The 23,707-nt window shown below is 40.2% G+C and overlaps 3 protein-coding genes across 3 annotated transcripts in view; 1 reads left to right on the forward strand and 2 right to left on the reverse strand.

The window, feature by feature from the left end:
• Positions 1–10,332: 10,332 nt before the first annotated feature.
• Positions 10,333–23,707, forward strand: part of nt5c2.L (5'-nucleotidase, cytosolic II) — a 96,519-nt gene continuing 83,144 nt past the window's right edge. The window contains exon 1 of the mRNA XM_041568489.1: positions 10,333–10,456. The gene's annotated coding sequence lies outside the window, so the exon portion shown is untranslated. The remainder of the gene's footprint in view (positions 10,457–23,707) is intronic.
• On the reverse strand, positions 18,032–20,823 carry LOC121395764 (ubiquitin carboxyl-terminal hydrolase 42-like). The gene is made up of 5 exons (XM_041570048.1): positions 20,744–20,823; positions 19,285–19,396; positions 18,810–18,950; positions 18,338–18,438; positions 18,032–18,140 (listed from the first exon to the last, which is right to left on the reverse strand). Exons 1-5 carry the CDS (start codon positions 20,821–20,823, stop codon positions 18,032–18,034), a joined length of 543 nt encoding a protein of 180 aa, XP_041425982.1.
• On the reverse strand, positions 20,830–22,332 carry LOC121395345 (ubiquitin carboxyl-terminal hydrolase 36-like). Its single transcript, XM_041568675.1, has 4 exons — positions 22,249–22,332; positions 21,895–21,991; positions 21,742–21,800; positions 20,830–20,983 (listed from the first exon to the last, which is right to left on the reverse strand). The coding sequence occupies exons 1-4, from the start codon at positions 22,328–22,330 to the stop codon at positions 20,847–20,849; spliced, it is 375 nt and encodes a 124-aa protein (XP_041424609.1). The 5' UTR covers positions 22,331–22,332; the 3' UTR covers positions 20,830–20,846.

Below are 23,707 nucleotides of genomic sequence, written 5' to 3' on the forward strand. Positions count from 1 at the left end.
TTATAAATTAAAGCCAACACGGCAGATATACTCCAACTTATCTAAAGCTGAAAAAGAAGCACTCGTCAATTTATCTAAGAACCCCAACATTATCATAAGACCAGCGGACAAAGGGGGAGCGGTGGTCATACAAGATTACAACGATTATCGTATTGAAATCATTCGTCAATTATCGGACACTGATGTGTATCAACAACTACCTGGTGACCCAACCTCTAATTTTAAACGTCAAGTTGATGCGATTATACAAGCAGGGCACTCCAGTGGCATCCTGACAGAAGGCACTCGAGATTTCCTGATACAGGATTTTCCCGTCTGCCCTATCCTGTATACCCTCCCCAAGATACACAAGGGTTTGTCAAACCCCCCTGGTCGGCCCATAGTGAGTGCTAGGGATTCACTTTTGCAGCCGCTAGCCATCTACGTTGATCATTTTTTGCAACCCATTGTGTGGACTGTACCCACATACATTCAGGATTCAAGTGACTTTCTCATCAAATTACACGCAGCATCACCATTTCCGAGTGGAACCAAGTTGGCTACTATGGACGTGTCATCCCTATACACGGTTATACCTACAGACGAGGGCATATGCAATGTTAAAGACTTCTTAATAAGGCACCCTGAACATACGAGACCACCGATTGAATTTTTATTACAATTACTTCGACTTTGTCTGACTTGTAATTACTTCAAATTTGAGTTGTCTTATTTCTTACAGATAAGCGGGACCAGCATGGGGTCAAATGTCGCGCCATCGTTTGCGAACTTGTACATGGCAAATTTTGAGGAAACATTCATTCTACCCAAATACGGTTCCTATATCCACAAACTGTATCGTTTCATTGACGATTTGTTCCTTCTATGGACTGGCTCCACTGAGCAGTTTACCACCATGATCAATGAACTGAATGCCTTACCAACAACTATACGGTTCACGGCCACGATCGACAACAAACAAATTGCTTTTTTGGACTTGCCTGTGTCCCTGAGTGATAATGACTTCAACACCACTACGTATAGGAAATCGACAGACCGTAATACCTTGCTACATCACACCTCCTGTCATCCTCCTCACATTAAGAGGAGTGTCCCCTACTCGCAAATGATACGCATGGTTAGGAACAACTCTGATCTAGCACAACTGTATATACAGCTGGATGACCTAATACTGAGACTAACCCAGAGAGGATACCCACTACATGAGCTTCTCGCCTGCAAAGAAAGGGCCTTATTACATACCCAACGTGATTTACTCCAGAGATCGACCATCACACCGAAACCTAAAGGGAAAGAGCCTCTAGTCTTTTTGGCTACGTATACTCCCGAAGTTAAATCCCTTACACGAGCTGTACAGGAACATTGGACTGTACTTGAAAGGGACACTACACTCCCTCCCATTTTTCGAAACAGACCAAGAATAGCGTTCCGTAGAGGGAGGAACCTGAGCGATATACTTGTAAAGACTGACCCTCACCATTGCTACCAACAAAGCACCACAACAACATGGCTTAATACGGATAAGAAGGGCTGCTTTCGATGTCCATCCTGTATCACCTGCAATCATCTCATCACGGGCTCTGTATTCAATCATCCCCACTCGGGTAAACCTATCATGATCAACTACAAACTAACATGCACATCTAAGTTCCTCATCTATTTTATTAAATGTCCGTGCGGACTGCTTTATGTTGGAAAGACTATCACCACATTCCGTGAACGGATGGCCAACCACCGCTCCGCGATCAGAACAGCACTGTCTTCAGGGAAGGCGGACACTCCGGTTGCAGCTCACTTCCTGCACCACAAACACACATTGGCAAGCCTACGGTGTATGCTTATAGACCATGTACCCCAGCCTGTACGGGGTGGCAATCGTGAGAAGATGCTGCTCCAACGAGAACTAAGATGGATTCACAAACTCAACACCATTAGCCCACATGGACTTAACGAACTAATTTCCTATACTCCGTTTATACACTAGTGAGCCTGTTTCCCCGCTTCCTTCTCTATGTTTTCTTTGTGTTTGTAGTGAGTGACTGCCCTCGGATTCCTTATCATGGGATTTATGATGCAGGCTGGTATCAAGAAATTTGGTAAGAAATAATGTTTGTCTTTTTGAAACTGCACTTGCAGCATACGGTCCCCGTAACAGCTGGTCCCTGACTATTTGGTATTTATTTCGATTTCCACTCTCTCTGCTCTCACTCTTTCGGCTATTTGTACTTAACCTGTCTCTATCTCTGAATTCAATATCTTTGATCAGGGTAGCCTTGGGTGTGGTATAGGGGCTCTTTTTGTTTCTATATTTTTTCTATTTTTGTATTTTTTCTATTTCTTCTATTTTTTCATATTTATTTATTTTTTCTTTATTTTTTCTTTGTTTTTTTGCTGCTTTTGCAATATATCTATTGATTATGCTCGAGTGATCTTCGCTTTTGCAACACTAATCTTTGATTTTGGGACCCTCTTGCTGTGGATCTCTAAGCATTTTTGTTCATAGACATGTGTATCCGTGCCTAGTCTATACTTGTAACACAAGAAGAGTTGCCAATTCCGCTGCAGCTTTTTGGCTATCTGAAGCACTACTGGCCGGACCGATAGGTGTCCATTGAGTATGGTATGATCCGCACTACTTTGCTTTAAGGCGCTGCAACCGGTGACTGCCCATGCTAAAGCCTCTCCGATACCCCCTGGCTGTACATTGGTGGATGTCGACCTCCGAATGCAATCGTGTCAAGTCGCAGGATAAGCACACTGCACATCCCTGGGTATGAGGTGTTGTCCATTCGCGGAGTGACAGCTGATTTTTCGATCGGCTGCCGCTCTGCCGATGTGATACCTTCGAACCTTAGATGCTACAATGCAACACGAGCACCTGCTAGAATATGTGACGGTCCATGAGTGAGTATGCTTCCGAGTGATCGTGTCCAGACTGAAGGGATCTCCCTCTGAACACCGGACAATTAGTCACTGATTGATTGACACTGTTGTTTCGCCTACTCTACAATGGATTAATACCAGCCTCCACACTACCTCGATCCACGAACCAACCGTCTTACGACCTATGTGACACCCTGGTTCACGGACTCAGTAATGAATAAATACTGGCCACTACACTAGTGATCGGATAACCTCGAGCTACGGACTTTTGTCAAATACTCTCTCTACCAATATGCGGTAACACCTCTATCATCGGATCCTTGATTTTTGTTTGCGTCCTCCTTTAAAGCAGCACAATGGTGAGATACTTTTTATCCTTTATTTTATTTTTTATGTTTTATATACTTTGAACTGTTTTTGCATTTTGTGCCATTTTTACAGCTTTTTCTTTTCCTCTTTCTACACCTATACTCCACTCGTTTCCTAAATTTCTTCTGACACATTGATTCTTCGTATCTACACACTTTGTACCTAGTCGGGTCCGAGCTGCTTATTCTATTTGCTATAGAGTGGCCTCAGTTAAGAAATACGTTTATTTTGTGAAAGTAACAATTTCCGACACAGGATCCAGTCTTTCCAGAAATGTTGCTATACTGTATCGCCATAGGTTACCGTATTCACGCTGAACGGTGTCTTGTCTGAGCATATATCCTAAGGATGTCTATATATGTATTCATTAATTTTCGCTACTATTGCTTTGATTTTAACCTGATTCTATTTTTATTTTTTGTTTATATTTTGTGTTCTTTCGATTGCAATTTGTGTTTTAACCTTTACACGTCACTTCCTCTGCCCCGGTGTTTTTAGTTTTAATTACCCTTAAGTTCCCGCCACACCGTGTATATAGTTTCCGTTTTTGTGTGATATTTTCACTTTGAAAAAGGCTGTTGTATCAGCCGAAACGTCAGCACCTGTCCAGAATAAAAAATTTTTTGCTACACTAAGACCTGCGAGTGCGATCTTCACTATTTCTACATCTGATGATTTCTATCTAGGACTGCACCCAGGCACTTTTGACCGCGGTTTCGTGAGTGCCGGTTTTCCTGCTCTATATATATATATATATATATATATATATATATATATATATATATATATATATATATGGACACCACCGCGTGCTGAGAAGTGATGGATGCCAGCAAGTAAGAGGGAGGTTAAGGGTCGTTACGTGATATTGAGCGCAACCGAGCGTTTCAAGGTTGGACACTCCTGATGTAAACTGTACGTAAACAAGCCCGAATAATAAGCACATCAAGTTCGCACAAACCCTCTTTATTTCTTTTTTTTCACATAAATATCCATTGTAATTTACAAGATCACATGAAATAAATCTATAGGGGTCCCCAACCTTTTACTCGTGACCCACATTCACTTGTAAAAGGAGTTGTGGAGCAACACTAGAATAAAAAATTCTTGGGATACCAAATAACGACTGTGATTGGCCAGTGGTAGCCCCTATGTGTACTGGCAGCCTATAGAAGGCTCTGCTTGGCAGTACTCTTGGTTTTTATGCAACAACAATAAGCATTTGTTTTGAGGCCAATGGGAGCAAAATACAACTACTTGGTGAGCAACATGTTGCTCACAAGCCACTGTGTTTTTTAGCGTCCTAATCTTTAGTTAGGTGTAATCCCTCCCCCAACTCCACCTATTTTTTATCATTACAGGGTCATATGCCCCATCCGTCCCACCCCTAGCGAGCATCAACCAACCACAAATCAGTGGGGCTGGCTCATGTTTATTATGAACAGCCCAATCGGTGTTACCGACATATACCCACCCTCTGCGTGCTCCAATTGGCTGGGGCAGGACGTATTTCAGAATTTGATCCAATAGTAACAGACGTGGTGGAATTGGGGCGTGGGCCACATGTTTACTTTGTAGGAGGAGATTGTGTCACTCAGTAAGACAGGCCAGTGACGTTTTTACAGACGGGAGCTGTGGTGTTCGTTTGTGTCAGAGGTTTGCAGTTGTTGTCTGTCCCTGAGCAGTGCATATACGTAGTGAGTCAGCTAGTGCAGTTTGTTGTCTCCTGTCAGAAGCGGAAGGTGAGTAAGGGGGCTCCGTGCACTCGGGATAACAGGGGTTAATTCAGAGGGGAGGGGGAGTTACTTGCACCGTCTCTTTGTTAGTAACAAATGCTTTTAAATGCTTTTCTTGCAGTACAGGGCTAACCGGGCTGTGTGACAGTGAGGGAGGGATTATCCCAATACACCAGCGCTGTACTCATGTAACATGTCATGTGTCATCAAGTGCAGTTGTGTGAAGGGTTCAGGTTTGGTAGAAAGAGATTAGCGCTGCACCTTGTGTCGGTGATGGGAGCGCTGTCTGTCTGGGCCCGGCTGTAATGAGGGAATTCTGTGTGGCACTGGCACTGCTGTAATCAGGTCCGGACTGAGAATTATAATAGGCCCTGGCATTTCAGCTACACAGAGGCCCAATCAGCCCACATAGAGGCCCAAACAGCCTCCACCAGCCCACTAAATACTGACTTTCTATGACACCTTATAGCAGCCCCTCTGGCATTTGCCAGAACCCACAGATTGCCACAGGCAGAGGAACAGTTCTCTCCAGAGGGCAGTTGGGACTGACAGTGGCACAGGAAAGGCTGTAGTGCTATACAGGACTGTACGGATTGTCAGTGTTACAGGGAGATGTAATGCGACAGAGGGCAGCCAGGATTGCTAGTGGCACAGGGAAAGGAACAATACTATACAATGGGCAGCTAGGATTGCTAGTGGCACAGGGAGAGGAACAGTGCTATACATAGGGCAACTAAGATTGTTGGTGGCACAGGGAGAGGAACAGTGCTATACATAGGGCAACTAAGATTGTTGGTGGCACAGGGAGAGGAACAGTGCTATACATAGGGCAACTAAGATTGTTGGTGGCACAGGGAGAGGAACAGTGCTATACATAGGGCAACTAAGATTGTTGGTGGCACAGGGAGAAGAACAGTGCTATACATAGGGAAGCCAGGATTGCTAGTGGCACAGGGAGAGGAACAGTGCTATACAGAGGGCAACTAAGATTGTTGGTGGCACAAGGAGAGGAACCGTGCTATACAGGTAGTGTTGCAACCTAACCAGTATTTTGTAAAAATGATTGTTGATCCCAATTTTATTAATTGTTAAAAAAGATAAATATATAGTATGGCCTGTATTTTTTTCCAGATAAGGTGGCAACCAGATATACAGGGGCAACTAAGATTGGCAGTGGCACAGGGAAGGCTGTAGTGCTATACACTGGGCAGCTAGGATTGGCTGTGGCCTGGAGAGGAATAGTGCTATACAAAGGGCAGCTAAGATTGGAAGTGGCAGAAGGAGAGATCAGTGCTATGGAGAGGGCACTAGGTCTTAGCAGTGGCACAGGGAGAGTGCCGGTGGTATTCAGAGGGCAGCAAGGTTCAGCAATGTCACAAGGAATGGGGCAGTGTTGTACAGAGGGAAGTCACCTGGAGTGGTAAAGATAGAAGCACAGTGCTATACAGGGAGCAACAGTGATAGGAGCAGATCTATATGAATCATAAGTAGCATTGGAGCACAGAGAGAAGAAGTGCAATACTGAGGGCTTTGGCAGTGGCACAGGGAGAAGCAATTTGAGGTTAGGCCCAATTACCTACTCAAAAAAAACTGTAACCTTATTTCTGTTATACGGTCAGCTCTGTCACTGTTACATTTTGCATCTAATGGTGTTCATTATCCTTATTGTGTTGAAAATCTTTGCCTGGGGCATGCTCATAATAGCAACAATGCACCAAACCATCAATTATAGTCTACTCTATGGCACTGATATACATGCTTGGGCAATAAAAATAGTTGTAATTTATCCAACTTCTGGGGTACAATGGGTAACTGCAGGAATACAAGTGCAAGTAAGTTGCAATAATAACACAATCATTTAGATTTACCATATGATAGGGATACCCAGTTGCTAGCCTTCCAATGGGTCTTTATTTCCCTTATTCTGTCCAGGAGCACCTTGCATTTATTAATACAGCTTGTGATAAATTGGTGAATAAAGAAATAAGTGGAAAATGTTGCGGGCGCTGCTGTAGGCCAGTAAATATGCTAGATGGCAGGAATGTACTTAGTTGTCTGTTGCCGTGGTATAAAGAGAGAAGAAGATATGGCTTAATAATATAAGGGGAAGCACAACAAGTCATACTGATAAGATATTTGGATGGAAGACTAAAGCTGGCCATAGACGCAAAGATCTCATCGTACGATTTTCGAAACGTTTGTGGAGAGTCCCGACATTTTTCGTCCGGCGGGGATCGGTCGTTTTGGTCGATCGGACAGGTTAGAAAATTTCGGTCGGCTGCCGATAATATCTCTGCGTGTATTGCCGATCGTACGATTTTCAGTGGGAGACTGTCACTAGCTTTGTCTATCGTACGATTGCCGTCAGGGGCAGAACATCGGCTGATCTGTTCTTTAACTACTTTATTTGGTCGGAATGGTAAGACTTTGATCTGAATGGTTAGTGGCAGGTCGGGAGATGGGAAAGTCCGATCGTACATTGATTTGCTTAAGATCTAAGACAGGCAAGCGGGACTTTGTAGCATGTTTGCTCAGGGCTGATTAATAATGTGCAGAATTTGCAGCGAGACAAGTGAAGAGCATGGAGCAAAGGTTTGTCAGGTCTTTTTCAGTGACACAAAGCAGTGGGCGAGATCTGGCAGTTTTTGTGGTGTAAAGAGCTGGGCAGGGCTTGATTTTCATATGCGGTGGGTAAGAGTATAAAACTGTAAAAGTGAGATCAATGTTTGTGTTATGAATTGACAAGTGAAATTTTGAGGGAAAAGGTAATTATGTTGCTGATAATTGGCAGAAGTTAGGACAGCATAGCATTAAATAGAGGTAGGGGATAGGCTTAGTCATGGAATAATTCCAAAAATATAGAGTACATTTACATTTGACATCTCTTTATTGATGTTATATATATATATAGTATATATATATATATATATATATATATATATGTGTGTGTGTATATATATATATATATAGATATATATATTAGTGTATCCCCTCAACCTCAGCTTCGCTTCTCTACTTCAAAATAAATCTCATTATACCGTATAGGCTTTCAAGGGCCTAGGGCGGCAGTTTTAGGGGGTGGCCCTTGCGTGCCTATATGGTAGATAAAAATGTTTAAAAAAAGCCTCCACTGCTGTAGGTTGAGGGGTTACCAGGTTAATCTGTGGCAGACGGAGGTGATGTAATACACACGTGAATAATGTCGCTTCTGTGCATGTGCATTACGTTATTTTCATACTGCGAAACCAAAAAACTGCATTGTTCCATTTCAGGATGTGCCATTAACCTACTTTGCTCCTGCTGCTTTGTAAAAAATACATATGCCTAGAATTCTTTCAGCTTCAAGCAAAGGGGGTTTGTATTCAAAATATCTCTTGGTATATGAGTAGAATGCTTCCGAGTGATCGTGTCCAGACTGAAGGGATCTCCCTCTGAACACCGGACAATTAGTCACTGATTGATTGACACTTTTTCTTCGCCTACTCTACAATGGATTAATACCAGCCTCCACACTACCTTGAGATACAAATTTACCGTCTTACGAACAATGTGACAGCCTGGCAGGACTTAATAATAAATACTGGCCACTACACTAGTGCATAACCTCTCTGTCTTTTGTCAAATACTCTCTCTACCAATATGCGGTAACACCTCTATCATCGGATCCTTGATTTTTGTTTGCGTCCTCCTTTAAAGCAGCACAATGGTGAGATACTTTTTATCCTTTATTTTATTTTTTATGTTTTATATACTTTGAACTGTTTTTGCATTTTGTGCCATTTTTACAGCTTTTTCTTTTCCTCTTTCTACACCTATACTCCACTCGTTTCCTAAATTTCTTCTGACACATTGATTCTTCGTATCTACACACTTTGTACCTAGTCGGGTCCGAGCTGCTTATTCTATTTGCTATAGAGTGGCCTCAGTTAAGAAATACGTTTATTTTGTGAAAGTAACAATTTCCGACACAGGATCCAGTCTTTCCAGAAATGTTGCTATACTGTATCGCCATAGGTTACCGTATTCACGCTGAACGGTGTCTTGTCTGAGCATATATCCTAAGGATGTCTATATATGTATTCATTAATTTTCGCTACTATTGCTTTGATTTTAACCTGATTCTATTTTTATTTTTTTTATATTTTGTGTTCTTTCGATTGCAATTTGTGTTTTAACCTTTACACGTCACTTCCTCTGCCCCGGTGTTTTTAGTTTTTAATTACCCTTAAGTTCCCGCCACACCGTGTATATAGTTTCCGTTTTTGTGTGATATTTTCACTTTGAAAAAGGCTGTTGTATCAGCCGAAACGTCAGCACCTGTCCAGAATAAAAAATTTTTTGCTACACTAAGACCTGCGAGTGCGATCTTCACTATTTCTACATCTGATGATTTCTATCTAGGACTGCACCCAGGCACTTTTGACCGCGGTTTCGTGAGTGCCGGTTTTCCTGCTCTATATATATATATATATATATATATATATATATATATATATATATATATATATATATATATATGGACACCACCGCGTGCTGAGAAGTGATGGATGCCAGCAAGTAAGAGGGAGGTTAAGGGTCGTTACGTGATATTGAGCGCAACCGAGCGTTTCAAGGTTGGACACTCCTGATGTAAACTGTACGTAAACAAGCCCGAATAATAAGCACATCAAGTTCGCACAAACCCTCTTTATTTCTTTTTTTTCACATAAATATCCATTGTAATTTACAAGATCACATGAAATAAATCTATAGGGGTCCCCAACCTTTTACTCGTGACCCACATTCACTTGTAAAAGGAGTTGTGGAGCAACACTAGAATAAAAAATTCTTGGGATACCAAATAACGACTGTGACTTGGCCAGTGGTAGCCCCCTATGTGTACTGGCAGCCTATAGAAGGCTCTGCTTGGCAGTACTCTTGGTTTCTATTGCAACAACAATAAGCATTTGTTTTGAGGCCAATGGGAGCAAAATACAACTACTTGGTGAGCAACATGTTGCTCACAAGCCACTGTGTTTTTTAGCGTGCCTCAATCTTTAGTTAGGTGTAATCCCTCCCCCAACTCCACCTATTTTTTATCATTACAGGGTCATATGCCCCATCCGTCCCACCCCTAGCGAGCATCAACCAACCACAAATCAGTGTGGGCTGGCTCATGTTTATTATGAACAGCCCAATCGGTGTTACCGACATATACCCACCCTCTGCGTGCTCCAATTGGCTGGGGCAGGACGTATTTCAGAATTTGATCCAATAGTAACAGACGTGGTGGAATTGGGGCGTGGGCCACATGTTACTTTGTAGGAGGAGATTGTGTCACTCAGTAAGACAGGCCAGTGACGTTTTTACAGACGGGAGCTGTGGTGTTCGTTTGTGTCAGAGGTTTGCAGTTGTTGTCTGTCCCTGAGCAGTGCATATACGTAGTGAGTCAGCTAGTGCAGTTTGTTGTCTCCTGTCAGAAGCGGAAGGTGAGTAAGGGGGCTCCGTGCACTCGGGATAACAGGGGTTAATTCAGAGGGGAGGGGGAGTTACTTGCACCGTCTCTTTGTTAGTAACAAATGCTTTTAAATGCTTTTCTTGCAGTACAGGGCTAACCGGGCTGTGTGACAGTGAGGGAGGGATTATCCCAATACACCAGCGCTGTACTCATGTAACATGTCATGTGTCATCAAGTGCAGTTGTGTGAAGGGTTCAGGTTGGTAGAAAGAGATTAGCGCTGCACCTTGTGTCGGTGATGGGAGCGCTGTCTGTCTGGGCCCGGCTGTAATGAGGGAATTCTGTGTGGCACTGGCACTGCTGTAATCAGGTCCGGACTGAGAATTATAATAGGCCCTGGCATTTCAGCTACACAGAGGCCCAATCAGCCCACATAGAGGCCCAAACAGCCTCCACCAGCCCACTAAATACTGACTTTCTATGACACCTTATAGCAGCCCCTCTGGCATTTGCCAGAACCCACAGATTGCCACAGGCAGAGGAACAGTTCTCTCCAGAGGGCAGTTGGGACTGACAGTGGCACAGGAAAGGCTGTAGTGCTATACAGGACTGTACGGATTGTCAGTGTTACAGGGAGATGTAATGCGACAGAGGGCAGCCAGGATTGCTAGTGGCACAGGGAAAGGAACAATACTATACAATGGGCAGCTAGGATTGCTAGTGGCACAGGGAGAGGAACAGTGCTATACATAGGGCAACTAAGATTGTTGGTGGCACAGGGAGAGGAACAGTGCTATACATAGGGCAACTAAGATTGTTGGTGGCACAGGGAGAGGAACAGTGCTATACATAGGGCAACTAAGATTGTTGGTGGCACAGGGAGAAGAACAGTGCTATACATAGGGAAGCCAGGATTGCTAGTGGCACAGGGAGAGGAACAGTGCTATACAGAGGGCAACTAAGATTGTTGGTGGCACAAGGAGAGGAACCGTGCTATACAGGTAGTGTTGCAACCTAACCAGTATTTTGTAAAAATGATTGTTGATCCCAATTTTATTAATTGTTAAAAAAGATAAATATATAGTATGGCCTGTATTTTTTTCCAGATAAGGTGGCAACCAGATATACAGGGGCAACTAAGATTGGCAGTGGCACAGGGAAGGCTGTAGTGCTATACACTGGGCAGCTAGGATTGGCTGTGGCCTGGAGAGGAATAGTGCTATACAAAGGGCAGCTAAGATTGGAAGTGGCAGAAGGAGAGATCAGTGCTATGGAGAGGGCACTAGGTCTTAGCAGTGGCACAGGGAGAGTGCCGGTGGTATTCAGAGGGCAGCAAGGTTCAGCAATGTCACAAGGAATGGGGCAGTGTTGTACAGAGGGAAGTCACCTGGAGTGGTAAAGATAGAAGCACAGTGCTATACAGGGAGCAACAGTGATAGGAGCAGATCTATATGAATCATAAGTAGCATTGGAGCACAGAGAGAAGAAGTGCAATACTGAGGGCTTTGGCAGTGGCACAGGGAGAAGCAATTTGAGGTTAGGCCCAATTACCTACTCAAAAAAAACTGTAACCTTATTTCTGTTATACGGTCAGCTCTGTCACTGTTACATTTTGCATCTAATGGTGTTCATTATCCTTATTGTGTTGAAAATCTTTGCCTGGGGCATGCTCATAATAGCAACAATGCACCAAACCATCAATTATAGTCTACTCTATGGCACTGATATACATGCTTGGGCAATAAAAATAGTTGTAATTTATCCAACTTCTGGGGTACAATGGGTAACTGCAGGAATACAAGTGCAAGTAAGTTGCAATAATAACACAATCATTTAGATTTACCATATGATAGGGATACCCAGTTGCTAGCCTTCCAATGGGTCTTTATTTCCCTTATTCTGTCCAGGAGCACCTTGCATTTATTAATACAGCTTGTGATAAATTGGTGAATAAAGAAATAAGTGGAAAATGTTGCGGGCGCTGCTGTAGGCCAGTAAATATGCTAGATGGCAGGAATGTACTTAGTTGTCTGTTGCCGTGGTATAAAGAGAGAAGAAGATATGGCTTAATAATATAAGGGGAAGCACAACAAGTCATACTGATAAGATATTTGGATGGAAGACTAAAGCTGGCCATAGACGCAAAGATCTCATCGTACGATTTTCGAAACGTTTGTGGAGAGTCCCGACATTTTTCGTCCGGCGGGGATCGGTCGTTTTGGTCGATCGGACAGGTTAGAAAATTTCGGTCGGCTGCCGATAATATCTCTGCGTGTATTGCCGATCGTACGATTTTCAGTGGGAGACTGTCACTAGCTTTGTCTATCGTACGATTGCCGTCAGGGGCAGAACATCGGCTGATCTGTTCTTTAACTACTTTATTTGGTCGGAATGGTAAGACTTTGATCTGAATGGTTAGTGGCAGGTCGGGAGATGGGAAAGTCCGATCGTACATTGATTTGCTTAAGATCTAAGACAGGCAAGCGGGACTTTGTAGCATGTTTGCTCAGGGCTGATTAATAATGTGCAGAATTTGCAGCGAGACAAGTGAAGAGCATGGAGCAAAGGTTTGTCAGGTCTTTTTCAGTGACACAAAGCAGTGGGCGAGATCTGGCAGTTTTTGTGGTGTAAAGAGCTGGGCAGGGCTTGATTTTCATATGCGGTGGGTAAGAGTATAAAACTGTAAAAGTGAGATCAATGTTTGTGTTATGAATTGACAAGTGAAATTTTGAGGGAAAAGGTAATTATGTTGCTGATAATTGGCAGAAGTTAGGACAGCATAGCATTAAATAGAGGTAGGGGATAGGCTTAGTCATGGAATAATTCCAAAAATATAGAGTACATTTACATTTGACATCTCTTTATTGATGTTATATATATATATACAGTATATATATATATATATATATATATATATATGTGTGTGTGTATATATATATATATATAGATATATATATTAGTGTATCCCCTCAACCTCAGCTTCGCTTCTCTACTTCAAAATAAATCTCATTATACCGTATAGGCTTTCAAGGGCCTAGGGCGGCAGTTTTAGGGGGTGGCCCTTGCGTGCCTATATGGTAGATAAAAATGTTTAAAAAAAGCCTCCACTGCTGTAGGTTGAGGGGTTACCAGGTTAATCTGTGGCAGACGGAGGTGATGTAATACACACGTGAATAATGTCGCTTCTGTGCATGTGCATTACGTTATTTTCATACTGCGAAACCAAAAAACTGCATTGTTCCATTTCAGGATGTGCCATTAACCTACTTTGCTCCTGCTGCTTTGTAAAAAATACATATGCCTAGAATTCTTTCAGCTTCAAGCAAAGGGGGTTTGTATTCAAAATAATCTCTTGTGTATATACAGTAGAACCCCCATTTTTCCAGAAAAAAATTATGTAAAATCCGGAAAAATCAGGGAAATGTGTTAAAGTAACTTTTTCTTCAAGTACTGAAAGGATATAAGCACAGGAGTCCATTTTACTTTGAGATACAATATTTACTGTATTAATAACAAGGGTTAAGCATTGCAGCATTAATATTACACTATGGGGGGGGCATGTGCAAAGCCTCTCTGTCAGTCACATACACAACCTAAAGCAATAAGTGATTGGTACAGGACTGTATAAGGGGCAGACTAATTGGAATTGACCATTTACATGCAGAACCATGGCAAAAGATACATCTGGTTAGTATTTTAATCCTCTTTATTTCACAAATAATAACATTCATAGAGGGAAAAAGCAGTTTTTGGGTACAGCATGACAAAATGTTGATGTAAAATCTGGGAAAACATTACTTAAAATCAGGGAAATGCACCTATTGAAATGCATTATAAATTGGTGGGACCACAAATAAAAAATGTAAAATGCGGAAAAACGTAAAATCAGGGGAGTTAAATCGAGGTTTCACTGTACAGTAATTCTTTAGCGCTTGTTGAAAAGTAGCCACTGGATAATCAGTATAGAATAGGATGAACCGGCATTTATTTAAAGAGAAAAAATGCCTTTATTTAACTTCAGGGTATTTCCACTATTTCCACACCGCAAGATTTCAGGCAAGCGTAGGCACTGTATCCAGCTGATAAAGGAACTAGGCTGAGCTTGATATCTAGCCGAGGCTTTCAGAAACCTTTCTATGTGACCTGCCCAAGAAGTTGAATAAACTCCTAGTACATGTAGTTGAATAAAGGCATTTTAAATCCATAAAAATATGCCAATATGTCAATGCTAGTCTTGCAATAGCTCACATATCACTTTGTTGCCTCTCACATGGGCAACAAAGAGCCAGAAAGAACCTTTTAATCCAGAATGTGGGTCACCCCATGGAAAACACTTTATATTGAACAATCAGACTTAATTGGAGGAATATGCCTTCATTTCACATTTTCCCACAGTAATGTTGGACCCCATGTTTGCAGCGTGGGAAAGCTGTCAGCAGGTGCCATGATGGCCATGAAGCAATTTGATGTGATGTCTTAAAGGGGTAGTTCACCTTTAAATTATGTAGTATGATGTAGAAATGATTTGTTTATTTATTTTTTGTGTTTTTTTGGTTATTAACCTTTTTGTTCAACAGCTCTCCAGTTTGGAATTTCCGCAGTTATTTAGTTGTTAGGGTCCTTCTAACCCTAGCAACCAGGCATTGGTTTGAATGAGAGGCTGGAATAGGAGAGGAGCGGAATAGGAGGATACATGAACAAAAGTAATACATTGTAGCCTTACAGAACAATAGTTTTTTGGCTGCTTGAGAGCTGGTCAGAGGCTGAAGAGGAAGGCAAATAATGAAAAACTATTGAAAATAAATAATGAAGACCAATTGTAAAGTTGCTACAAATAAGACAGGAAAGACTGAAAGGTGAACCACATACAGTGTTTTAATACAATGTTACTATAGCTCCAAAACGAGCAAATTTATAAACTGAAAAATAAATCCATCCAAGTGAAATTAGAGAGGGAGCTTTACATATATAAAGCTTCAGCCATATGGTATGTAATACTGAGTCATTTAGAAAGCATGTGAACCCCTCAATAAAGTAGTTAAGGCAGTAGGATCTGTTATCCGGAAAAAGATTATTCCAAATTACAGGAAGGCCATCTCCCCTAGACGACCTTTTAATCAAATAATTAACATTTTAGAAAATATTTCATTTTTCTCTATGTTATTAAAACAGTAGCTTGTACTTGATCCCAAATAAGATATAACTAATCTTACTTGGAGGCAAAACTAGCCTATTGGGCTAATTTAATGTCAACATGATTTTAGTAGACTTAAAGGGATTCTGTCATCGGAAAACATGTTTTTTTCAAAATGCATCAGTTAATAGTGCTACTCCAGCAGAATTCTGCACTGAAATCCATTTCTCAAAAGAGCAAACAGATTTTTTTATATTCAATTTTGAAATCTGACATGGGGCTAGACATATTGTCAGTTTCCCAGCTGCCCCTGGTCATGTAAATCTCTCTGTTTGTTTAGTATAGAAGCTGCAATATTAGCTTGTGTGACATCCCTTCCTGCCCAGGGAGAGGAAAAGGGAGAAGGGATAAAGGAGGGAGAGAGGAGCAAACTGAGCATGCTCAAGCTACCTACAGGATTTGCGGCAAGGCCGCATAGGCCCGGGCCTAGGGCGGCAAAAAATAGGGGCGGCATGCCGCCCAGCCGCATTATGGGGATCTTTGCTTCCCCGTTGAACTACACCAGCTGCGCTGGCATTTTTTTTTTTCGCCGGCGCACTGGGAAGGCGGGCGCTAGGACCGTGCGGCCGCCTTGTCGGACCGCGCGGCCTAGGGGCGGCCCGAGTAGAAATCCGGCGCTGCCTACCTATGTTACTCTTCTAGAGAGTACTATAAAAGGTAGTATCCTATCTCCATCTGGCCTCTTTCACAGGGTCTCTGCTCCCCGACTTTACTCTTTTGAGGTACTGATCCCTTTAGGAGAGAATGGCTTTACTGGGCCTTGTTGTACCCAGACTCCCTGGAAACATCCAGCTGGGTCAGCAACCAGAAGCCAAAGAGGAAGGTCCACCCCTTCTCACTCACTATACCAAAGTGTGACAGGAAGTGGTCAAGACACTTTTTGGCCAATAACTGGGATATGCAAATTACAAATAGCTACATGGGCATCTGCCCAGCAACTGGGGAGATCAGGAAGTGTAGGGATTTAAAGCCATAGGGGCACATTAACCCTATGGGTCCTACAGACAATCAAATTCCATATCTCATCAAAATATAAAAAACACATTTTTTATTTAAACCAATTGGACAGTTAAACTTCTTAGCTCTTCTCATTGCTGCTGTGATACATTTCTATTTTTTTTTCTTCTTTGGCTCATCTCCATTTTCTTTATCTTCTTCTTTTTCCTTTTCTGATCCTGGCCCCTCCGCCGCCTGAGGCAGCAGCAGTTGCTGCTGCCCCCCCTCCCCAGGATTTCTTTACAGTGTTCTATTACAGAGAGAATTAGTATTAGTTACATGTATACAAAATTAGTAGTTAAGATTAAAAAAGGGACATGTCCATAAAGTCCATCATTTATATATCAGCCTGAATGTTGCTCAAACAATCCAAGTACTTGTACCTACAATATATGATTTCTTTGAACTAATCACCTTATAACATTTTTAATAAATCCATAAATCCACAGGATTACCTTTAACATGGAAGTTATTGCAAAGCCACGTTGCTAGCCAGTGCTTGGCTGTTCAGAATCAGCTGTAGATGAAAAGTCACATTTCTTGCTAGTGATTGGCTGTTAAGAATCAGCTGTAGATGAAAAGTCACGTTTCTTGCTAGTGATTGGCTGTTCAGAATCAGCTGTAGTTGAAAAGTCACATTTCTTGCTAGTGATTGGCTGTTCAGAATCAGCTGTAGATGAAAAGTCACGTTTCTTGCTTGTGATTGGCTGTTCAGAATCAGCTGTAGATGAAAAGTCACGTTTCTTGCTAGTGATTGGCTGTTCAGAATCAGCTGTAGATGAAAAGTCACGTTTCTTGCTAGTGATTGGCTGGTCAGAATCAGCTGTAGATGAAAAGTCACGTTGCTTGCCAGTGCTTGGCTGTTCAGAATCAGCTGTAGATATAAAGCCACATTTCTTGCTAGTGATTGGCTCTTCAGAATCAGCTGTAGATAAAAAGCCACGTTGCTTGCTAGTGATTGGCTGTTCAGAATCAGCTGTAGATAAAAAGCCATGTTGCTTGCTAGTGATTGGCTGTTCAGAATCAGCTGTAGATGAAATGCCACATTGCTTGCTAGTGATTGGCTGTTTAGAATCAGCTGTAGATGAAATGCCACGTTGCTTGCTAGTGATTGGCTGTTCAGAATCAACTGTAGATAAAAAGCCACGTTGCTTGCCAGTGCTTGGCTGTTCAGAATCAGCTGTAGATATAAAGCCACATTTCTTGCTAGTGATTGGCTGTTCAGAATCAACTGTAGATAAAAAGCCACGTTGCTTGCCAGTGCTTGGCTGTTCAGAATCAGCTGTAGATATAAAGCCACATTTCTTGCTAGTGATTGGCTCTTCAGAATCAGCTGTAGATAAAAAGCCACATTGCTTGCCAGTGATTGGCTGTTCAGAATCAGCTGTAGATAAAAAGTCACATTGCTTGCTAGTGATTAGGGCTGTTCAGAATCAGCTGTAGATGAAATGCCACGTTGCTTGCTAGTGATTGGCTGTTCAGAATCAGCTGTAGACGATACTGTGCATGTCTGGTTATCCGGGGTTCTTTAAAACAAGAAAGAATGATAAAATCAATGGTTCAGTCTATATTTTACCAAATTCCCAACTTTCCTTATTTAACAAATGTTAATATCACCCAATGGGAAGATGCAGTATTGCTTTGAAAACACAAACAACTTGCCAAGATGAGGGTTGACACAACAGTTGAATTTTTTAGAGAAAACAGGGTAAAGATCACATACCTGATATAGAACAGCAGGTAGGCCTCCTGCTTCAACACTATCTTGATGTCTACAGATGTCACAGAATTGTCGTTCATTTTGTACCAGTTTCCATTGGGGCCCTGCAACAGATCAAGGCAAATTATTTACACCGGACACAAAAAATACAGTTGGAAAACAAGTGGAAATTACAGAAAGGTTGGTTTTTAGCAATATTCACACCTGGCATAAATATTGGTTAGTGGGAAGGAAAGGGAAATGGGAATTTAGTGACAATATTATGTGGCTATTGGACATTTTTCATATTCTAGCCAGTGGTTTGGAGACTAATCTGATGAGATGGAGCCATAGGCTAAGTATTTTTAATACAGTGCCAATACAAATCAGATATCTTAGAATAGTTCTATCAGGGATCATATGTAAAAATATATTTATGCAAAATACATCCCTTAATTGTTGCCCAGACAAGATCACTATGAATCTGGTTTCTTACCTTCACATAGCAGAAATAATGTCCACTATTGCAGGTTGTTCCAGCGTGGACAAGAACGGCATACAAATTGTAAAGAATTGGTGTTCCATTTGGCTCTGAGGTGTAACACCGGAGATCAAGACATTCCGGATACGCTACACTCTGTGCATAATGAATTGGGAATAAGAGAGAATTATTCATATGTTGCTTAACTGTTGATGAAATCATTCTATATTTGCCAGTTTATAAAATCTATCTCATGCCCATATGAACTAAATCCAGCCCTTCTAAGAATTCCAACAAATAACAATAATTTATTTGAATTTAACTCACAAACTCTTACACTTTTTGTAGCCCAAATAGGTAATTATAACAACATAAATTCATATTCATTATATACTAGGCCCTTAGATAATTTACATGTGAATAACTAGGTATCTATGTGCATGTAGAGGACCTATACTGGCAGAACTTTACATCACATCCTAGTACTTACCTTTTTAATCTTCCTATTACTGAAAATGTCGAACCTGTTTAGGCACAGGGTTAGCACATTGGATGGTTGGTGAACAGTAACTGTTTTAAATGCCGTAACCATTTGATGACATCTAGAAAGATACAAGAAACACAATGTCTGATTAGCACCAACCTTTGTAGCCATTAAACATCCATCAAAGGAAAAGTTTCAAATGAACATTTACGTTTTTTTTTATACCCTGACCTACTCTTGGAGGGCCTATTTATCAACAGTCTCATTTTTGTGGGGTTAGAGCTTTTGAAATCACGACTAAACTCACAAACTCTAAAACTAGGAATGTTGTGAGATTTTTTATAAAATCCAAATTAAAAAAGTAAGAACGGAAAATTACTCTGAACTCTGCGCTAAAAATCTGAATATCTCACAGATCTAAAAATGTTTAATTTTCCAGACAATTCCTAGCGAAAGAAGAGTGCGAAAGCCTCTAAAAGTTCAAACTGAATTAGAGCAGGCCACAAATATCAGTGCGGCTCCCATTGACTTCTATAGGACCTCGACAACGTCTATGAAGTTTTTGTATTAGAGGTTTCTGTGTTTTTTGCACTTCATAAATTTCAAAAAATTTTGGAGCTTTTTTTTAAAAAAATTTGAAAACCACCAATTTTTAGACATCCGTGGAAAAAATTTAAATTTGATTGTTGGTAAATGACACCCTTCATATTCAATTTATCTTACATTTTGTAGTTTTCTATGATTTTGCTGTTATTTGGCTTCATATTGCTATTTTCATTTTTAAATATTGACTTCTATGTGCTATGAAAAGTTAGTTTTAAGATGAGCTACTAAGTGAACTCTTGATTATAAATTCACAATATACCCAAATAGTGTACATGTTATACATATAATTTTTAGTATGTTTTTAATGAGAAAGGTTACTAGAGGGTAGGCGAATATTTAAGGTATACGAGTCAACTAACTGGTCATTGGGTTCTTTTAAAGAAGTGGTTCACCTTTAAGGTAAGTTAATGGCTAATTCTAAACAATTTTTCATTTGGTCTCCATTGTTTATTTTACTTTTTGAATTATTTGCCTTCTTTTTCTGACTCTTTCCAGTTTTCAGATGGGTGTCACTGACCCCATCTATAAAAATGCTTTGTAAGGCTACACATGTATTTTTATTGCTGCTTTTCATTACTCTTCTTACTCTTATTTCTATCTCATATTCATATTCCAGTCTTTTATACAAATCAATTTATGGTTGCTAGGATAATTTGGACCCCAGCAACCAGATTGCTGGAATTGCAAACTAGAGAGCTTCTGAATAAAAAGCTAAATAACTCAAAAACCACAAATAAAAACCAATTGCAAATTGTCTCAGAATATAACTCTCTACGTCATACTAAATTTAATTGAATGGTGAACAACCCCTTTAATAATTGCAAAGAAAAACAAACCCAGATAAGAAAAAGGAACTTACTTGCTGCAACGGTAGCTGCATTCTCCTAATTGCTCTGGCTGCACATATTGACACAGGGCTTGGTTAATGCTGTTTGACATCTAATATTAAAAAAAAGAGAACATTAGCTTCTTATGCAAGCTAAAATATATAACAAATAAATATTATTGTATCTGGAAAATTGATGTACCCTAATATCCAGCTGTATGTCCATAAACTGATCATAGGTGTCAGATGCCTCGGTACAGTTCAGACACGTCACTGCAACACAAGAAAACATTATATAAGCAAAACATATCAAAGGGCTTAATGTTCTCCTTCTAAACTATTTTCAATGAAGATAAAAATAAAACATACTGAAAATGACAAGAATTTGAATTGAAACCCACAATTACTACAATGGAGCATTCGCTCACATAACCCCTTTCTATTACCCGCATGGATTAACAGTAAAAACAGTCATATAATGAACCTGGCAGATTTCTCTGTACCATGGGTGTGTATGCTAATTATGGGGAACATGACTGTAACCCCCTTTTCTCTTTCCTCGGAGCATTATTCTTTTATGATAGAACAATGGGTTTCAATGAGACACTGTGCCCCAATGTATATGTTATTTTTGAAATCGCTTATGTTCTGATGGATGGAAACAAATGATACAGGTATTGGATCCGTTATCCAAAAACCCATTATCCAGAAAGCTCTGAATTACAGGAAGGCCATCTCCCATATACTCAATTTTATCCATATAATGCAAATTTTTAAAATGATTCCCTTTTTCTCTGTAATAATAAAACAGTAACTTGTACTTGATCTCAACTAAGATATAATTAATCCTTATTGGAAGCAAAACCAGCCTGTTGGGTTTATTTAATGTTTACATGATTTTCTAGTAGACTTAAGGAATGAAGATCCAAATTATGTAAGATCAGTTAATTGGAAAAACCCAAGTCCCGAGCATTCTGGATAACAGGTCCCATATCTTTATTATATTTTTTTATAAAGTTTTCAAAGCTTACCTCTTGAACGTAGGCATCCCTGAAACACTTGAGAAATGAAAGTTGTCCTTGCATATTGGCTAAAAGAGAAAAGAAGATATTAGACAATAGCTAACATACAGGGATGGCTTATATTACTGATCTGGTTTTGCAGTTTTTTTTCACTGCCCTTACCTGTCGCTCAGACAAGCCTGTTGCAGTGCATTGATAGTATAGCGAAGGAACTCATGGGCGTCTTCTTGTTGTCCCTCGATGAAGTGACTAGCAATATCTAATAAGACATGAAAAAAAGAGTCAGATTTGGTGTTTTGTAATAGATATCTTTCTATTTGAAAATATATGTATTTAATAATATTTATTTGATAGTAATAATGTGTTTTAGATGGAGCCCTTTTCAACTCACCATTTAATAAATATGGTTATAAAAATAGGAATTAATAGAAAGTGGGTGAGTTTTTATTTTTTTAGCTCTAAACTCATATATTGCTAATTCTGCCCCTAAACGTGTTGACACGGATGTATACTCACTGCATAGGTTGAAGTAGATATCAACTGGCACAACAAATCCTTCTTCAGGTTTATCCATAACCTTAGTGATATGGTTCTGCATTAAACACATCATACAGAACCACCCTTGGGAACCTGAAAAGAAAAAAATAGAACCATAATGTAAGAAAGCTGTGCTCATTTCTTTAAATGTATCTGATAATTTGGGAGAAAGCAGAGATACTTCCATACTTACATGTCTGAGAATGCTCAAGGGAAAGCAAATAATTGGCCAGTGGCGGTGTATAAGTTAAGCACTGCAGTACTGAATTCATGTAACATGTATTGCCCAGGTTTTGTAGACCTGCTCCAATGGGCGACGTTTCATTCCACGTCAGAATGATATTTCCATTTGGAAAAAGATTGTTTGGTGAATCGAAATTACTCATGGTAAATATCTAAAAATAAAGAGAGAATGACAAGTTTAGCAGAAACGCACAGAATTTTCATTTTCACAGTAGGTTTTCCAGTCTGCTGTAGGTATAAACATTGATATCTTAAGGTAATGCACAAATGATCTGAATGGCATTGAATCCTTAGCAGTACAGTATGGGACGTGTTATCCAGATTTGGGGTTTTCCAGATAATGGATCTTTCTATAATTCGGATCTCCATACCTAGTCTAGTTCTAGTCTACTAGGCAATCATGTAAACATTAAATAAACCCAATAAGCTGGTTTTGCCTCCAATAAGGATTAATTATATCTTAGTTTGGATCAAGTACAAGCTACTGTTTTATTATTACAAAGAAAAAGGAAATCATTTTGAACAATTTGGATTATTTGGATAAAATGGAGTCTATGGGATACGACCATTCCATAATTTGCTTTCTGGATATTGGGGTTCCGGATAACGGACCCCATACCTGCATTTACTTTTAGCTGGGCTGGGTTGTCATGGAAACAGAACAAGATCATTGTGACATCACACATTTAGGGATTATTTATGCTGTTTAAAATAAAATCTGCTAATTAAAAAGTTGTAAAAAAGCTGTGTAAAGTAAATGGAGCCTTTATCAAGGTGTGTCTTATTTTACACTGTGCCAGATTTAACGTTGTTATTTTACACTGCTTTAGGGCTTTGTAAGTAAGTTCAATGGAAGTTGCCGGAAGAAAAGATGTGTAAAATATTGGTGATGTGTGTGTGCCGAATTATGTTGCCATTTTTACACCAAATAATAAATCTGCCCCTTAGTGGCCTTATTCTGTGGTATTACAATGTATTTGATCTATTATTATGGACACATATGAATCTATCTATTTCTATCTTCTAGTCATCTACCTATCTAGCTATTGCTTTCCATGATCTATCGGTCCTGTAAAATTAATATCTCTTTTTAAAGTAAAATATTTAAGCAAAGTAATTCTTTCTACCCTCTATTAAAAGTCCCTCCATTTACCTGTTATTAGTCTTCTAAAAAAAAGAATATTCTTAAAATAAG

Source organism: Xenopus laevis, chromosome 7L, assembly GCF_017654675.1.
Source record: "Xenopus laevis strain J_2021 chromosome 7L, Xenopus_laevis_v10.1, whole genome shotgun sequence".
NCBI lineage: Eukaryota > Metazoa > Chordata > Amphibia > Anura > Pipidae > Xenopus > Xenopus laevis.

Bases quoted from the DNA above. Each gene is read 5' to 3' on its own strand.
- LOC121395764 (XM_041570048.1), bottom strand. From the start codon at position 20,823: ATGTCAAACAGCATTAACCAAGCCCTGTGTCAATATGTGCAGCCAGAG. The intron at 18,439-18,809 runs GTAAGAAACCAG...GATCTGTTGCAG, and splicing joins ATTATTTCTGCTATGTGAAG to GGCCCCAATGGAAACTGGTA. The intron at 18,141-18,337 runs GTATGTGATCTT...CTTGTTTTAAAG, and splicing joins TACCTGCTGTTCTATATCAG to AACCCCGGATAACCAGACAT.
- LOC121395345 (XM_041568675.1), bottom strand. From the start codon at position 22,330: ATGCAGAACCATATCACTAAGGTTATGGATAAACCTGAAGAAGGATTT. The intron at 21,801-21,894 runs GTAAGGGCAGTG...TTTCTCTTTTAG, and splicing joins CAGGCTTGTCTGAGCGACAG to CCAATATGCAAGGACAACTT. The intron at 20,984-21,741 runs GTAAGCTTTGAA...CTTGTGTTGCAG, and splicing joins GGGATGCCTACGTTCAAGAG to TGACGTGTCTGAACTGTACC.